The sequence below is a fragment of the Acipenser ruthenus genome, chromosome 44, assembly GCF_902713425.1.
Source record: "Acipenser ruthenus chromosome 44, fAciRut3.2 maternal haplotype, whole genome shotgun sequence".
Classification (NCBI taxonomy): domain Eukaryota; kingdom Metazoa; phylum Chordata; class Actinopteri; order Acipenseriformes; family Acipenseridae; genus Acipenser; species Acipenser ruthenus.
This window is the reverse complement of record NC_081232.1, coordinates 1232150-1244637: the sequence shown is the minus strand read 5'-3', so window position 1 is coordinate 1244637 and position 12488 is coordinate 1232150. Positions and strand designations below refer to the sequence as shown.

The window sequence follows — 12488 nt, the reverse complement described above, 5'->3', positions numbered from 1 at the left end:
TTCTTGTCGGCTGAGTTGAGGCCGGCGGTCTTCATGTAGCCCTTCCCTGCGAAGGTGTAGAGCACGGGGTTCATGCAGCTGCTGTTTGTTTGAAGAAAGATTTCTTGTCCATTTGCAGACAACTTGTAGTTTTAAACTGAACAGGATTGTGGGACACCATCTGTCTGCAGCTTTAATGAAACTAAACTCTGAAAGAATGTAGTAAACTAACACCAAGAAGGACTTGTATTTTAGTGTCAAACTGTTTGTGGGTGAAGGCAGTGGTTTCCTGTTTAAAATGCCTCTGTCACCTCATCGGTGGAGTTTTAAAGATAATGCACACTCTCTTTGTTTCCTTGAATCATTTCGAAATCCAACACTTGTCCTGTTTACTTCCTGGCGATAAAACATTGCACCCACATTCTTGCACTGTGTGTCGCAGCGCCTGTACTCCTGTGCACTGTGTTACAACCTCATCCCGTGACACTACCCTGATATGCAGTGACCTTTTATATTACAGGGATCATAATTAGGGCTCAAAAATTGGTATTTCAAGATAGTTAACGATTAGACATAGTATTTATTAAAGCCAAAAAATAGTGTTGTCACATTCCAAATTGATCTTTTTCTCTAGAGGTATTGTGCAACAAATGTTCCTAAATAAGCTTACCTGAAAAACAGTCCATGCTAAATTGTAGAATATTGTGTTTTTTATGGTGAAAACAAGACATTCTGTTTTCACCATGTGATAGAGAGAGAAAGGATCGATGAAAGGGGTGAGATATGCGATAGAGAGAGAGAGGATCGCATCCGTCACACACCATCAGTGAATTATCAAACAAAATAGAAATGAAAACACATGAAATGTCCCCTTCTTGTTCTGGACAGAATGATCTTAAGCTGAAATATGTTTTTGTTGAAGATATTTTAAAGAAATCGTGCCGCTCCATTCAGTGTGTATTCAGTCATTTACCGGAAGCAAACTAAACCACCTGCCAGGTTCCTAAATGCAGTGGAACAGTCAGTGTGTCAATAAGGGAAATGTTTGTTGTATTTATTTTCAAGTCATACAAATATATATATTTACACTTTCAGAAATCGTGAAATCTGTGATAATGAAAAAACAAATACAGCCTTAATCATAGTTAACAAAATAATTCCATAGACGTGACCTGTTTTGCTACTTAGGTCTCTTTGTGATGGTGGTCCACTATGAAATGCGCTATATAAAATAAAGATTGATTGAAATGTACAGCTTTGAAAGAACCCTTTCATTTTAAAACATGATCTCTGATACCACATTAGGTGTTTATTTATTTATATAGCACCTTTCAAACTGCTGTACCTCAAAGTGCTTTACAAGTCAATAAAAACAAAAGTTACAATTAAATGAATTAAAACAATTACATTAGATAAAAGAAAGAAATCAGTTTCCATGTTTTACTCTCAGGAAATCTGTTAAACTTGCACTTCCTAGGTCAGTAGCACCACATATCCTGTTTTAAAATGAAAATACATGCTTGCTATAACATGTGTTTCTTTCAAAACTGCAGAGTTGAGACCTCTGTCGCGAATGAAGTGCAAAATGGGTAAGATTTATGAAATTATTAGGCTACGAGTACTTTAATAATTGATACACAGCTGTATTCTATGATTTTCTTAGTTCCATTATATGTGCTGTCCAGTGAAAACTGTCTTTCTGCCACAGGCACCCTTTTTAGTTTTGTAAAGATGTGCAAGGATACCCAAAGAAAATATTAGCTACTAATAATGTTGTCTGCTAATGGTTCTGTCATAGTTTTTTTCCCAATGTATAGAATGAGGTTTTTATAACTTTGTAGAGCTGTAAACAAAGAACTATAACACGAAGGCATTACAGTAATACAATTTTATTGATTTGTAAAATAACAAACTGTAGCAGTATACAATGAAGTATTGACAGTTTAACCATTTTCCGTGGAAATATGTGCAAAATTTCAAATTTCATCAAAAAAAATATCAAAAACATACAACAGTATTTTAAGTTCCCAAAAGAATGGATCGTTCACATCATTTTACAACAAAAATAAATTAGTTTAAAATATATTTACAGTAATTAGGCGTAGCACTGCATAATGTAGTTGAATAGAAAAATGACGGCTCACCTCAGAAACTGTGATTATGAAGTAATAGTTTTGAGATAAATGACACTTTAGAATATTAACCCTGTATTACCCAAGCATTTCTGAAATGAGGAAAGCTACTTTATTTGTGTAAATAGATTCTGTTTCAGTCAAAATACCAGGGATATATATATATATATATTATACCATGATGTGACACAGAACCAACCACTAGAACACTCGATGGGCAATTCTGATGAACTGAGAGAGCTGAGAAAAATAATTCTAAGCAGTTATATTGCACAAACAGCACAGTGTTAGGAAATATTCACAAATACAGCACCAGACATGATCAAATACATGATTTATTAATATATCTTTTTACCTCAGCTATTCACCTCCTTCAAAGCACTGTGCAATGCTCATATACTATAAATAGAAATGGTAAAATTGTAGCATTTAGCTGGAAAAACATAGACACTAACTACAACACTTGTTTCAAAGTATTATGTATTTACATAGTAGCTACTTGGTAAATACATGTGTACTTACACATAATTACAATGTTATTACGCATAGTTACAATGCACTTAATTTGCAAATCGTTCTGTATGATATATGTAAGTACACATTTGTATCAGAAAAGGGTTAGGGTTATCATGCAAAAAAAGCCTTACACATTAAGTAATTTGTAACTATGCATAATAGCACTATAACACCAATCAGCTGCTTCTTAAGAACATAAGAAAGAGGCCATTCGGCCCATCTTGCTCGTTTGGTTGTTAGTAGCTGATTGATCCCAGAATCTCATCAAGCAGCTTTTTGAAGGATCCCAGGATGTCAGCTTCAACAAATTACTGGGGAGTTGGTTCCAGACACTCACGATTCTCTTTATAAAAAAGTGCCTCCTATTTTCTCTTCTGAATGCCCCTTTTATGTAATCTCCATTTGTGACCCCCGGTTCTTGTTTCTTTTTTCATGACCCCTGGGTTGGCATTGTCAATACCTTTTAGAATTTTGAATGCTTGAATCAGATTACCGCATAGTCTTCTTTGTTCAAGACTGAATAGATTAATTTATTTTAGCCTGTCTGCATACGACATGGCTTTTAAACCCGGGATAATTCTGGTTGCTCTACTTTGCACTCTTTCTAGAGCAGCAATAGCCTTCTATTCGTCTATTCACTGACATGCTTTCAGCCAGTAACATTACCCAGAAGACACTGTTGGGGTGAACTGATCCAGGAAGTACCCAAGAGCTTCATTTAACCAAGTTAAGTGCCACATGATTTACAATGAAACTGCATGTTTGCTGTATTATGTGTTTCTTCCAAAAACTGCACATTTGAGACCTATTTTAGTTTTAATGAAAATGTTTTGGTAGCTGCAATTACTAGTGATTTAACTGCCCTAGAAGTGCCTTGGCATCCCAGGATGTGTATTACCAGGGTGACTGGGGGTTTGGCATTTATTCTTCGTTTTATCTTAAAAGAAAATACATTTATGCAAATTAGGACTGGTAGAAAAACGTACCATATTCCATAGTGATTCAGAACTGTTTTATAATCATCGTCCCAACATCCTGTAGCTCAATGTATTATCTCATGCCAAAGGATTATCTCAGCATTAAGATGACATTTGTAATTCCATGGGTGTAACTTTCCCACTAACTAAAATAAATCATTCTGTGTCCCATTTTAAGGTGTTTTGCAATCAGGTTCTGTCTTTTTCTTATTTTTTAAACAAAAAAAACTGTGATCTTTCTGTACAAAAAATAAGTCTTCCTTTTTATAAAATACACAAATACACTTTCTTTTTTTCTTAATCTTACAGAACAACACATTTAAATGTTTCTTTTCTTTTTCCTGTTCATTTCCTGGTCTTTCTTTGAACTAATTGAGACAAAGATCAAATTGTTTGCATAATTCAACACCCTTTACTGGAAATATACAGTATATCACAGCATGGCACTGTTCTGCCATTAAATACCAGAGATTGAGGGTGAATAGCACATTTTCTATGACAGGTTACCAAGGGGTTGTTTGAATAATCAAGGCTTTGTTGTATATATAAGATCAACAGTTGGGTGCTTCTGTATTTGCCTCCTGATCTTGTTTCGGTGCATCTTCTCCAGTTTGTTTAGCGTTTGTGACCTGCTCCAATTCCATGCAGTCCTCCATCCTGCTTTTCTCCTCTTCCTCCTTCTCCCTGAGGGTCCTCCCAGATTTCTTCAAGCTATTCACCTCTGAGGAAGTCCCTTCTAGAAGCTTAGCCACAAAGTTTAACCCCGAAGTCCTGATGAAGGCGCTCCCGGCGAAAGCGTAGAGGATGGGATTCACGCTGCTACTGACGAATGCCAACGCGGTCAAATTTGGCCTCACGTACGCGGCAAATTCCTCCAGCGCCTTCGAACTAGCCAGCATTCCGGCGACTTGGAGAATGTTAACAATGTTATACGGCATCCAAAACACAGCAAAGCTGACCACCACTAAAATGATCAGCCGGCTCGACTTACGTCTGGACCTGCGTCTGAACCTCCCCTTTCTGAGCCTCAGACTGATGCGGCAATAACTGACAGCCATGACTGTGAAAGGGATCACGAAGGAGGCTGATGTTTCCAGCAGGTACTGGAAAACTTGGTGTCCTCTGGTCATGTGCACAGGGTTACACCACTGCCTGTCCTTGCTGGTGACCACTTTCCGGTAGAAAAGCATGGGTATGGAGAACAGGAAAGCCAATACCCAGAGCGCCAGGGCTACCCTGCGGACTTTAGGCTTCGTTCGGACCTTCTGGGACAGAAAGGGCTTGGAAACTCCTAACAGGCGATCGAGGCTCATGAAGGCAATGATGAAGATGCTGGCGTACATATTGACATTGCAGATGTAGTGCATGATCTTGCAGGGGGCCTCCCCGAATTCCCAGTTCAGGACCGCGAGGTAGCGGATGAAGAACGGGGCTGTAAGGAGGACGACTGCGTCTGCAGCTGCCAGGTTTAGGATCAGGATGGAAGTGACGGATCTTTCTCTCAGTCTGCGCAGCACGGTCCAGATCACAAACAGGTTGCCAGGGAAACCGAGGGTGAATGCCGTGGTTAGGATGGTGATTCCGATGGCTGAGGATCCTTTGCTATAGGTTGTGTTGCAGGTGGCCGTGATGTTCATATTTTCGGTCTTGTTTTACCTAGCCAATAATAAAACATGATTCATAACTATTATTATTATTATTATTATTATTATTTATTTCTTAGCAGACGCCCTTATCCAGGGCGACTTACAATCGTAAGCAAATACATTTCAAGTGTTACAATACAAGTAATACAGAACAGTCGATAGGACTTAGAAATATTAAAAGACATTTTATAACTAAACTTTTTGTAGAAGTCTTTTTCTTTTCCAATGACTTTCACTGAAAAGGACTTTCAAAACATGTGTCATTGAATTTGAATAAGTATTGTTGTTGTTATTATTATTATTATTATTAATTAGTCAATTAGCAGATGAACTAACTGATAAATGTGACACTTCAGACGGCTGTCATCGATGTCAACCAGGGTCTGCTGTATATTAGATTATGCATATCAGTAGCAATAGGAGAGACTTAAAAGCCAGTGACAAACGTTTTGACTAAAAGTCTTTCTCAATGTCTTCTAGACATTTTGTATGGTAAGATATACTGAACCACCCATAACCTGTTATAGTCTGGGATGATACACTTATCGAAATTTATCTTTTATAGAAAAAGCAGAACTGAAACCATTTGTTCACTGCAGTTCACACTTTGACTAAACCACTAAATACATACACACACACACACACACACACACATATATATATATATATATATATATATATATATATATATATATATATATATATATACTGCTGTGCAAAAGTCTTAGACATGTTGCATTTTTCTACTCTGATGCATAATGAGCATCAACAATTTACTGTTATGATAGTAGAAAACATGCATCAGAGTATATATATATATATATGTAATTTAATACAAACAGTTGTCTCGTCTAGGAGCTGTCTATTTGTGTGTCTGTCTCACGTTTCCCAGCCACGGAAACAAGCACAGCAAAAAAAAAAAAAAAAAAAAAAAAACCACAGTGAAAACACGTTAAAACGTGGGTAAACATGGTAAAGCCCAGAGACGTATAGTATTGTTTTAAAAAGCTAATAAAACCATGGTAGAATAGGTTAAATGCATTAACTATGGTACACGCTTTGGCACACTGCAAAACGACCGTGCGAAAATGATTGTAGTGAAGTCTTCTAAGGGTTGCAGACATCGCTTTATTGGAGACAGACAGACAGACGGACAGACCTTTTTACTGGGATCTTTACAGAACGACCCTCTCTCTGTCTGTCTCACTCCCTGCACTCGCACTGAATCCGTATCAAAAGTTTAAAAGGTACATATTTAGCTATTTAGACCCGTATATTTACAATAAGTGCATTATATCACTAGTAAAGCTTTAGTTAGCGTGAAAGTATAATATAAGACCACGCTGCTTACTTTTAGTCAATACCGATGTTTTTCCTTCTCGGTTCGTGTTGGTTTCACAGTGAGCTCTGGGGCGTCGCGTTGCTGATTTTTTTTATTCTCATAAAAGAAACGTTTTTAAAAGCAGAAGTTATGTCTTTGTACATTCAAACTGTTGCTAAGTGATGTAATTTCGGGAAACACGTTGAAGACGTTTTGCAATATTAATATAATATTGACTTGGCAGATAGCAGAACACTAATCCTCCTTTGGCAAAGAAATATCGTGCTCTTATAAACACACCACAAAGCTCTGCATTACAAACGTGCTATTTTATTTGCACAAAATGTTTGACATTTAAACGTCATGTAGCCTTTGTTTATTTAAAAACTGAGGCAACGTCTTCCTGTTAAAATGACCGTCTCTCTCAGAAAAGCAAGGATTACACATCAAGGAAGTTTTATCTTCTTTGGAGAAACATGTAGAACAAGTTCATCAAAATTGGAACACCTCACGATGTGTCATTGTTATCCGGTATATACCTACCTGCATGAAAACCGAGAGAATTTGATTTACTCGTAGTAATCAGTGATATAGAAACAACAGGCACTCACGTGTGAAGATGTTAGCCCGCTTTATCCATTAATTAGGCTTCCAAGCCGTAGGCTGGGGAAGCCTATTGTTTTTGTTATTATTATTTATTTATTTATTTATTTATTCTGCCAAAACATGATAAAAAACTCACGAAATTCGGTACACTGGTAGATGCCTACGGGGGATAGTCGGTGATATTCAGCAAATTTGCGCAAGTCACATGGTTCGGCAGCCATATTGGATTTTGCGGAATTTGTTAAAATGCCTATGTATCGGAAACCGCTTACTGCAGAGTTCTGAAAATTGCTATACATGTTGAGGCATAGTCCATGATTAACTGTTGTTAATATGAAGCTGATTGGTTGTGTGGTTTGGCAACCACATTGATTAATGACATAAAATTACCTTATCCAGAGCGACTTACAATTGTTACAAGATATCACATTATTTTTATATACAATTACCCATTTATACAGTTGGGTTTTTACTGGAGCAATCTAGGTAAAGTACCTTGCTCAAGGGTACAGCAGCAGTGTCCCCCACCTAGGATTGAACCCACAACCTTCCGGTCAAGAGTCCAGAGCCCTAATCACTACTCCACACTGCTGCCCCAACATGGTACAGTCAACAAGCTAGAGAAAAAATCTTTCTTAAAATGGCCATTTTTTGCTGATGTTTAAAGAACAGTTTTACTAACTCATGTAACTTAATTACAGTGGGAAGATGATATTAATTCACACGTACACACAGTATACAGTATATAAAGACACATACTGTAAACTGCACTACGCTTTTTAAACCAGAAGACAATCGAAACAAACAAAAAAATACATAATACATGAGCTTTACAAGCCACATGAATACAGTTTGCTTAAAATCGTTATATAATTATTTTTACGACTGAACTGTGGTCAACAGTCACAAATCCTGAATCTGTTGCAACAAAGCCGCGCGTGTAACCCAAAGACGCATGGGGGGCGACTTTGGGCCCATATATTTCATTGAAATGTTTATTTTTGGTAATCAAATGTATAGACAGAATGCTTCACAATCGCTTGCTCTATAAAATAACGTTGTAACTGTAAAGATCGCATAATTATTCATGGAGAATCCCCCCAAAAAGCGGGCATTTTAATATAATTCGAGGTTACCAGCTTCTCAGCCGTAATGATGTTTCTTTACTTATAACCTCGTGGACATGCAGGCAATACTGATACACACAAAGAATTTGAAAAAAAATTACCGTCTTCTCGGGCTGTACAAAAATGTTCTGTAATTTTTTTTACAACGCTGTCGTAGCTGAACAGAAGCCAAAAAAGCATGCAATACTCGTTTTACTGATATGGCGTCTGTTTTTTTTAATTTTTTTATTTTATAACTACAGTGATAGATATAATTATGAAGACTAAACTAATAAAACAACAATCGCATATTCTCAATATGTGGCAACGAAGCCAGGCACCCCAGATAGCCAATCGTTACACTATTATCACTTTCTATTGCTTTACGAATGCACATTAAATGAGAGTGGCATTAAAATATACAAAAACCAATACATGCTGTAGACTTTATTTTACATTGCAAAATGAAGAATAGGGCACCACACGCTCACACACACACACGCACACGCACACAAACTCAAAGAAAGAGCGATCTAGAATTTAGAACAATGTTAGCCTCTTATATGCATTATTTTCAAAGTATATGACTGCATACGATTTAGAATTTTGTGTGCATCCAAATAAAATTGAAATTGGCTACTAACTAATAATTCCAATATTTGTGCCAAAATTAACACCGTTAGCACAGTTGTGATGATAAAGCTTCATCTATAATAAGCAATGCGCTTAAATTTCACGATAACTGCTTGGACGCGGTAAAGTTGCTCGCAACTCTAGTTTTTTATTTATTTTATTTTTTTTCTCAGCAGACGCCCTTACCCAGGGCGACTTACAGTTTCAACATTTCAACAGTACACATTACAATTAGTCATCTTAAACAACTTCTAAAAAGTCTCATGCATTTTGCCATTTGTGGGGCCACGTGTTCCTTTTCTGTTGCTATTACATGATCTTACTATTAAAGCCTCCAATTAAATTAGACCATCACTAATGTGCTATTTTGACAATTTTCTAAGATTTTCAGTTCCGGTGGTTTGACTTCATAAGCACAACAAATCCAAACAACACAAGCACACTGCTGTATATGATGCACTTGCCTTTACATGACAAATGAATGAATTGGACTGAGAGCAGCTCATTCATACACAAGTATACAGTATACAGTATTCCAGGTTTTCTTTCTTATCTACACACACACACACACACACACACACACACATATATATATATATCTACAGCAAACTTGTTAAAATGATATGCAGTTATCAAAAGTATATCAAAAGAAGGTTTACAAAATGTCAAGAGACAGTGTAAGTTTTCAGTTCTCCTTTTTTCAAATGACTTCTAACCAAGACTTCACTAGAAATACATGGTCTTATTTTTATTAAGTCAAGCAACATTATCACGGCCCACCCTTTTAAAGGAGTTTAAACCAAGGCATTCATTACAATCCATTTTTTTTACCTCTCAAAAGCACCAACAAAATGATTCCTGCCCCCCGTCACCCTGTGAGACTGTAACTAGTGTCTTAGCAGTTAATAGGGTTTTTTGCTTGTGTGACACTTTTTTGTTTTCGGTACAGCGAAGCTTCCTCATCTTGGCAGGAACTCAGACACGACACTGCAGTAGGTGATGTTTTTTTTGTATTGGAACGTTTTCACTGTGTAAATATATAGAGCTGTTTTTTTCAGAATGGAGTTGCAGTTCTTGTACTGTGTGTTTGACGGATGTCATACTGAGCAATCAGCTAACAAGAATCCACATAACAGGACTTTACATCTGGATTATTCTTCATAGATTTATATGTCAGAGTTAAGTTCAATTTTGTGAACAAAAACTAAACTTGCCTCTAAACTGTAGCACGAATAAATGTTTCTATATTATTAGAAAGTAGAGATACAAATTATTCAAACAGTTCCCTTATGTTTCAATAGTTATAGTTGAACTATTTTTAGTGGCTCCAAACATGATTTAGACAGTTCCCCTCAGTTTCAATAGCCAGAGTTGCAGGGTCTATATACTATACAGCATCAAAACATGATTCAGACAGTTCTGTTTCAGCAGCCAGCGTTTTATATAAGTAGTGAAGGTAGAGTATCTGGTAATACAGAAGTTCAAAAATATTTGCGATTAAAACATTCAGTTTTAATCGCTCACCAAAAGAGTTTCCGTAGGGACATGTATTCATCAAAAGTTTAAAAACATGGTCGTAAAACAGACAAACAAACAAACAACGCATTTCGACACCTAACATGTCTTCATCAGGTGCACATATCTTGTTATATATATATTGTAAATGATTGTTTGCCGTGGTAGCTGAACTGGCAGTATAAGAGCCGACACTGACACAGAGGTATGGGTTTAACCTGAGCAGACTTTTATTTTTCACAACAACACAAAGTGTATTTGTAGCAATAAAAATAAACAAAACCAAAATAACACCTGCCCACTTTGGCCCTCGCTCACTTCCTGATCCCTGTCTATCCTTGCAGAGGCCCTGTGCAAATAAAAATTATTGCAGTGTGTAGTAAAAAATACTGCAGAAAAAAAACAGTCTCAGATCTTCCTGGTTGGCACAGGCTCATGCCACACTCTTTCAACAGTGAACTACACAAAGATAAGCACTGGTTTTAACACTAGAAGGACCGGAGATATACTCATACCTTGAAGCCCCGCAGCAGTCTTTCTGACAGCTGTATTCAAAACACTGTCAATAGTATAACGAACGGAAAAACAGAAAGAAGTCATTCGTTTTTTTATTAAGTATGTTACATAAACATTTGAAAAACCGAAGCAAATTAGATATATGTATGTATATACAGTCACCTCCAAAATTATTGGCACCCTTGATAAAGATGAGCAAAAAAGACTGTATAAAATAAATAATACCAGTACTGAGCTATATTGTAATTTTCCAACATGTGGAATATATTTGACTTTATTAATGATTCAATGGAATCAACCAAAATTACACATTTCTCAAATTATAAATTTATTTCCAAATAAAATGAAGTGTCACAATTATTGGCACCCTTGTTTTCAGTACTTTGTGCACCCTCCCCTTGCAAGGATAACGACACTGAGTCTTTTTCTATAATGTTTAATGAGATTGGAGAACACATTGGGAGGGATCTTAGACCATTCCTCCATACAGAATCTTTCCAGATCCTTGATATCCTTCAGTCTGCGCTTATGGACTGCCCTCTTCAATTGAAACCACAGGTTTTCAATGGGGTTCAAGTCCGGAGACTGAGATGGCCATTGCAAAATGTTGATTTTGTGGTCAATTAACCATTTCTTTGTGGATTTTGATGTGTGCTTGGGGTCATTGTTTTGCTGGAAGATACAATTGTGGCCAAGTTTCAGCCTCCTGGCAGAGGCAATCAGGTTTTTGGCTAAAATGTCCTGGTCCTGGGTAGAGGTCATGATGCCGTTGACCTGAACAAGGGCCCCTGGACCAGTGGAAGCAAAACAGCCCCATAACCTCAAAGATCCACCACCATATTTTAGAGTAGGTATGAGGTTCTTTTCTGCACACACATCCTTCTTTCAACTCCAAACCCACCTCTGGTATGCGTGGTCAAAGAGCTCTATTTTCGTCTAATCTGACCATAGCACCCAGTTGCAATCGAAGTGCCAATGCCGTTTAGCAAACTCCAGGTGCTTACGTTTGTTGGTTGCTCTCAATAAAGGCTTTTTTTCTGGCAACCCTTTCAAATAGCATATTGTAGATTTGGAGACTTGGTGATCCCAAGATGCAACCACATTCTGTAATTCTCCAACTGTGGCCCTTGGATTTCCCTTTGCCTCCCGAACCATCTGCCTCACTCTGCGTGGGGGCAAGATTGCGTCCTCTACCAGGCAAGTTTACTGTGGGTACACGCTTGGCAGTCTCCCTCTGTTCCAAATGCTTCTTGCAAAGTTCCTGCGCTAACTGTAAAATATATTCTCTCCTTGGTAAATTCTTCTCCATGTATTCTTTGTAAAGTTCCAGGAGTTGATGGCTGCTAGGTCCAATACATTGTAAAACACCTGAAAAGGCCATCGTCGGGAGCCAGCTTTCACGGAATACTTCCATGCCATCTGATCCAAAACATCAACTCCATATTTTCTTGCGTTGTAAATAAAAATAACAAATTAGAATACCATTCTGTATAATCACAATACAATTGTTTTCTGTCTGGCCGTCAATGTGACTGCTCCCA

The 12488-nt window shown here is 37.3% G+C and overlaps 1 protein-coding gene across 1 annotated transcript; it reads right to left on the bottom strand.

The window, feature by feature from the left end:
- Nucleotides 1–3962: 3962 nt before the first annotated feature.
- LOC117398885 (leukotriene B4 receptor 1-like) lies at nt 3963–6669 on the bottom strand. The gene is made up of 2 exons (XM_033997980.3): nt 6602–6669; nt 3963–5260 (listed from the first exon to the last, which is right to left on the bottom strand). Exon 2 carries the CDS (start codon nt 5239–5241, stop codon nt 4156–4158), a length of 1086 nt encoding a protein of 361 aa, XP_033853871.3. The 5' UTR covers nt 5242–5260; nt 6602–6669; the 3' UTR covers nt 3963–4155.
- Nucleotides 6670–12488: the final 5819 nt, after the last annotated feature.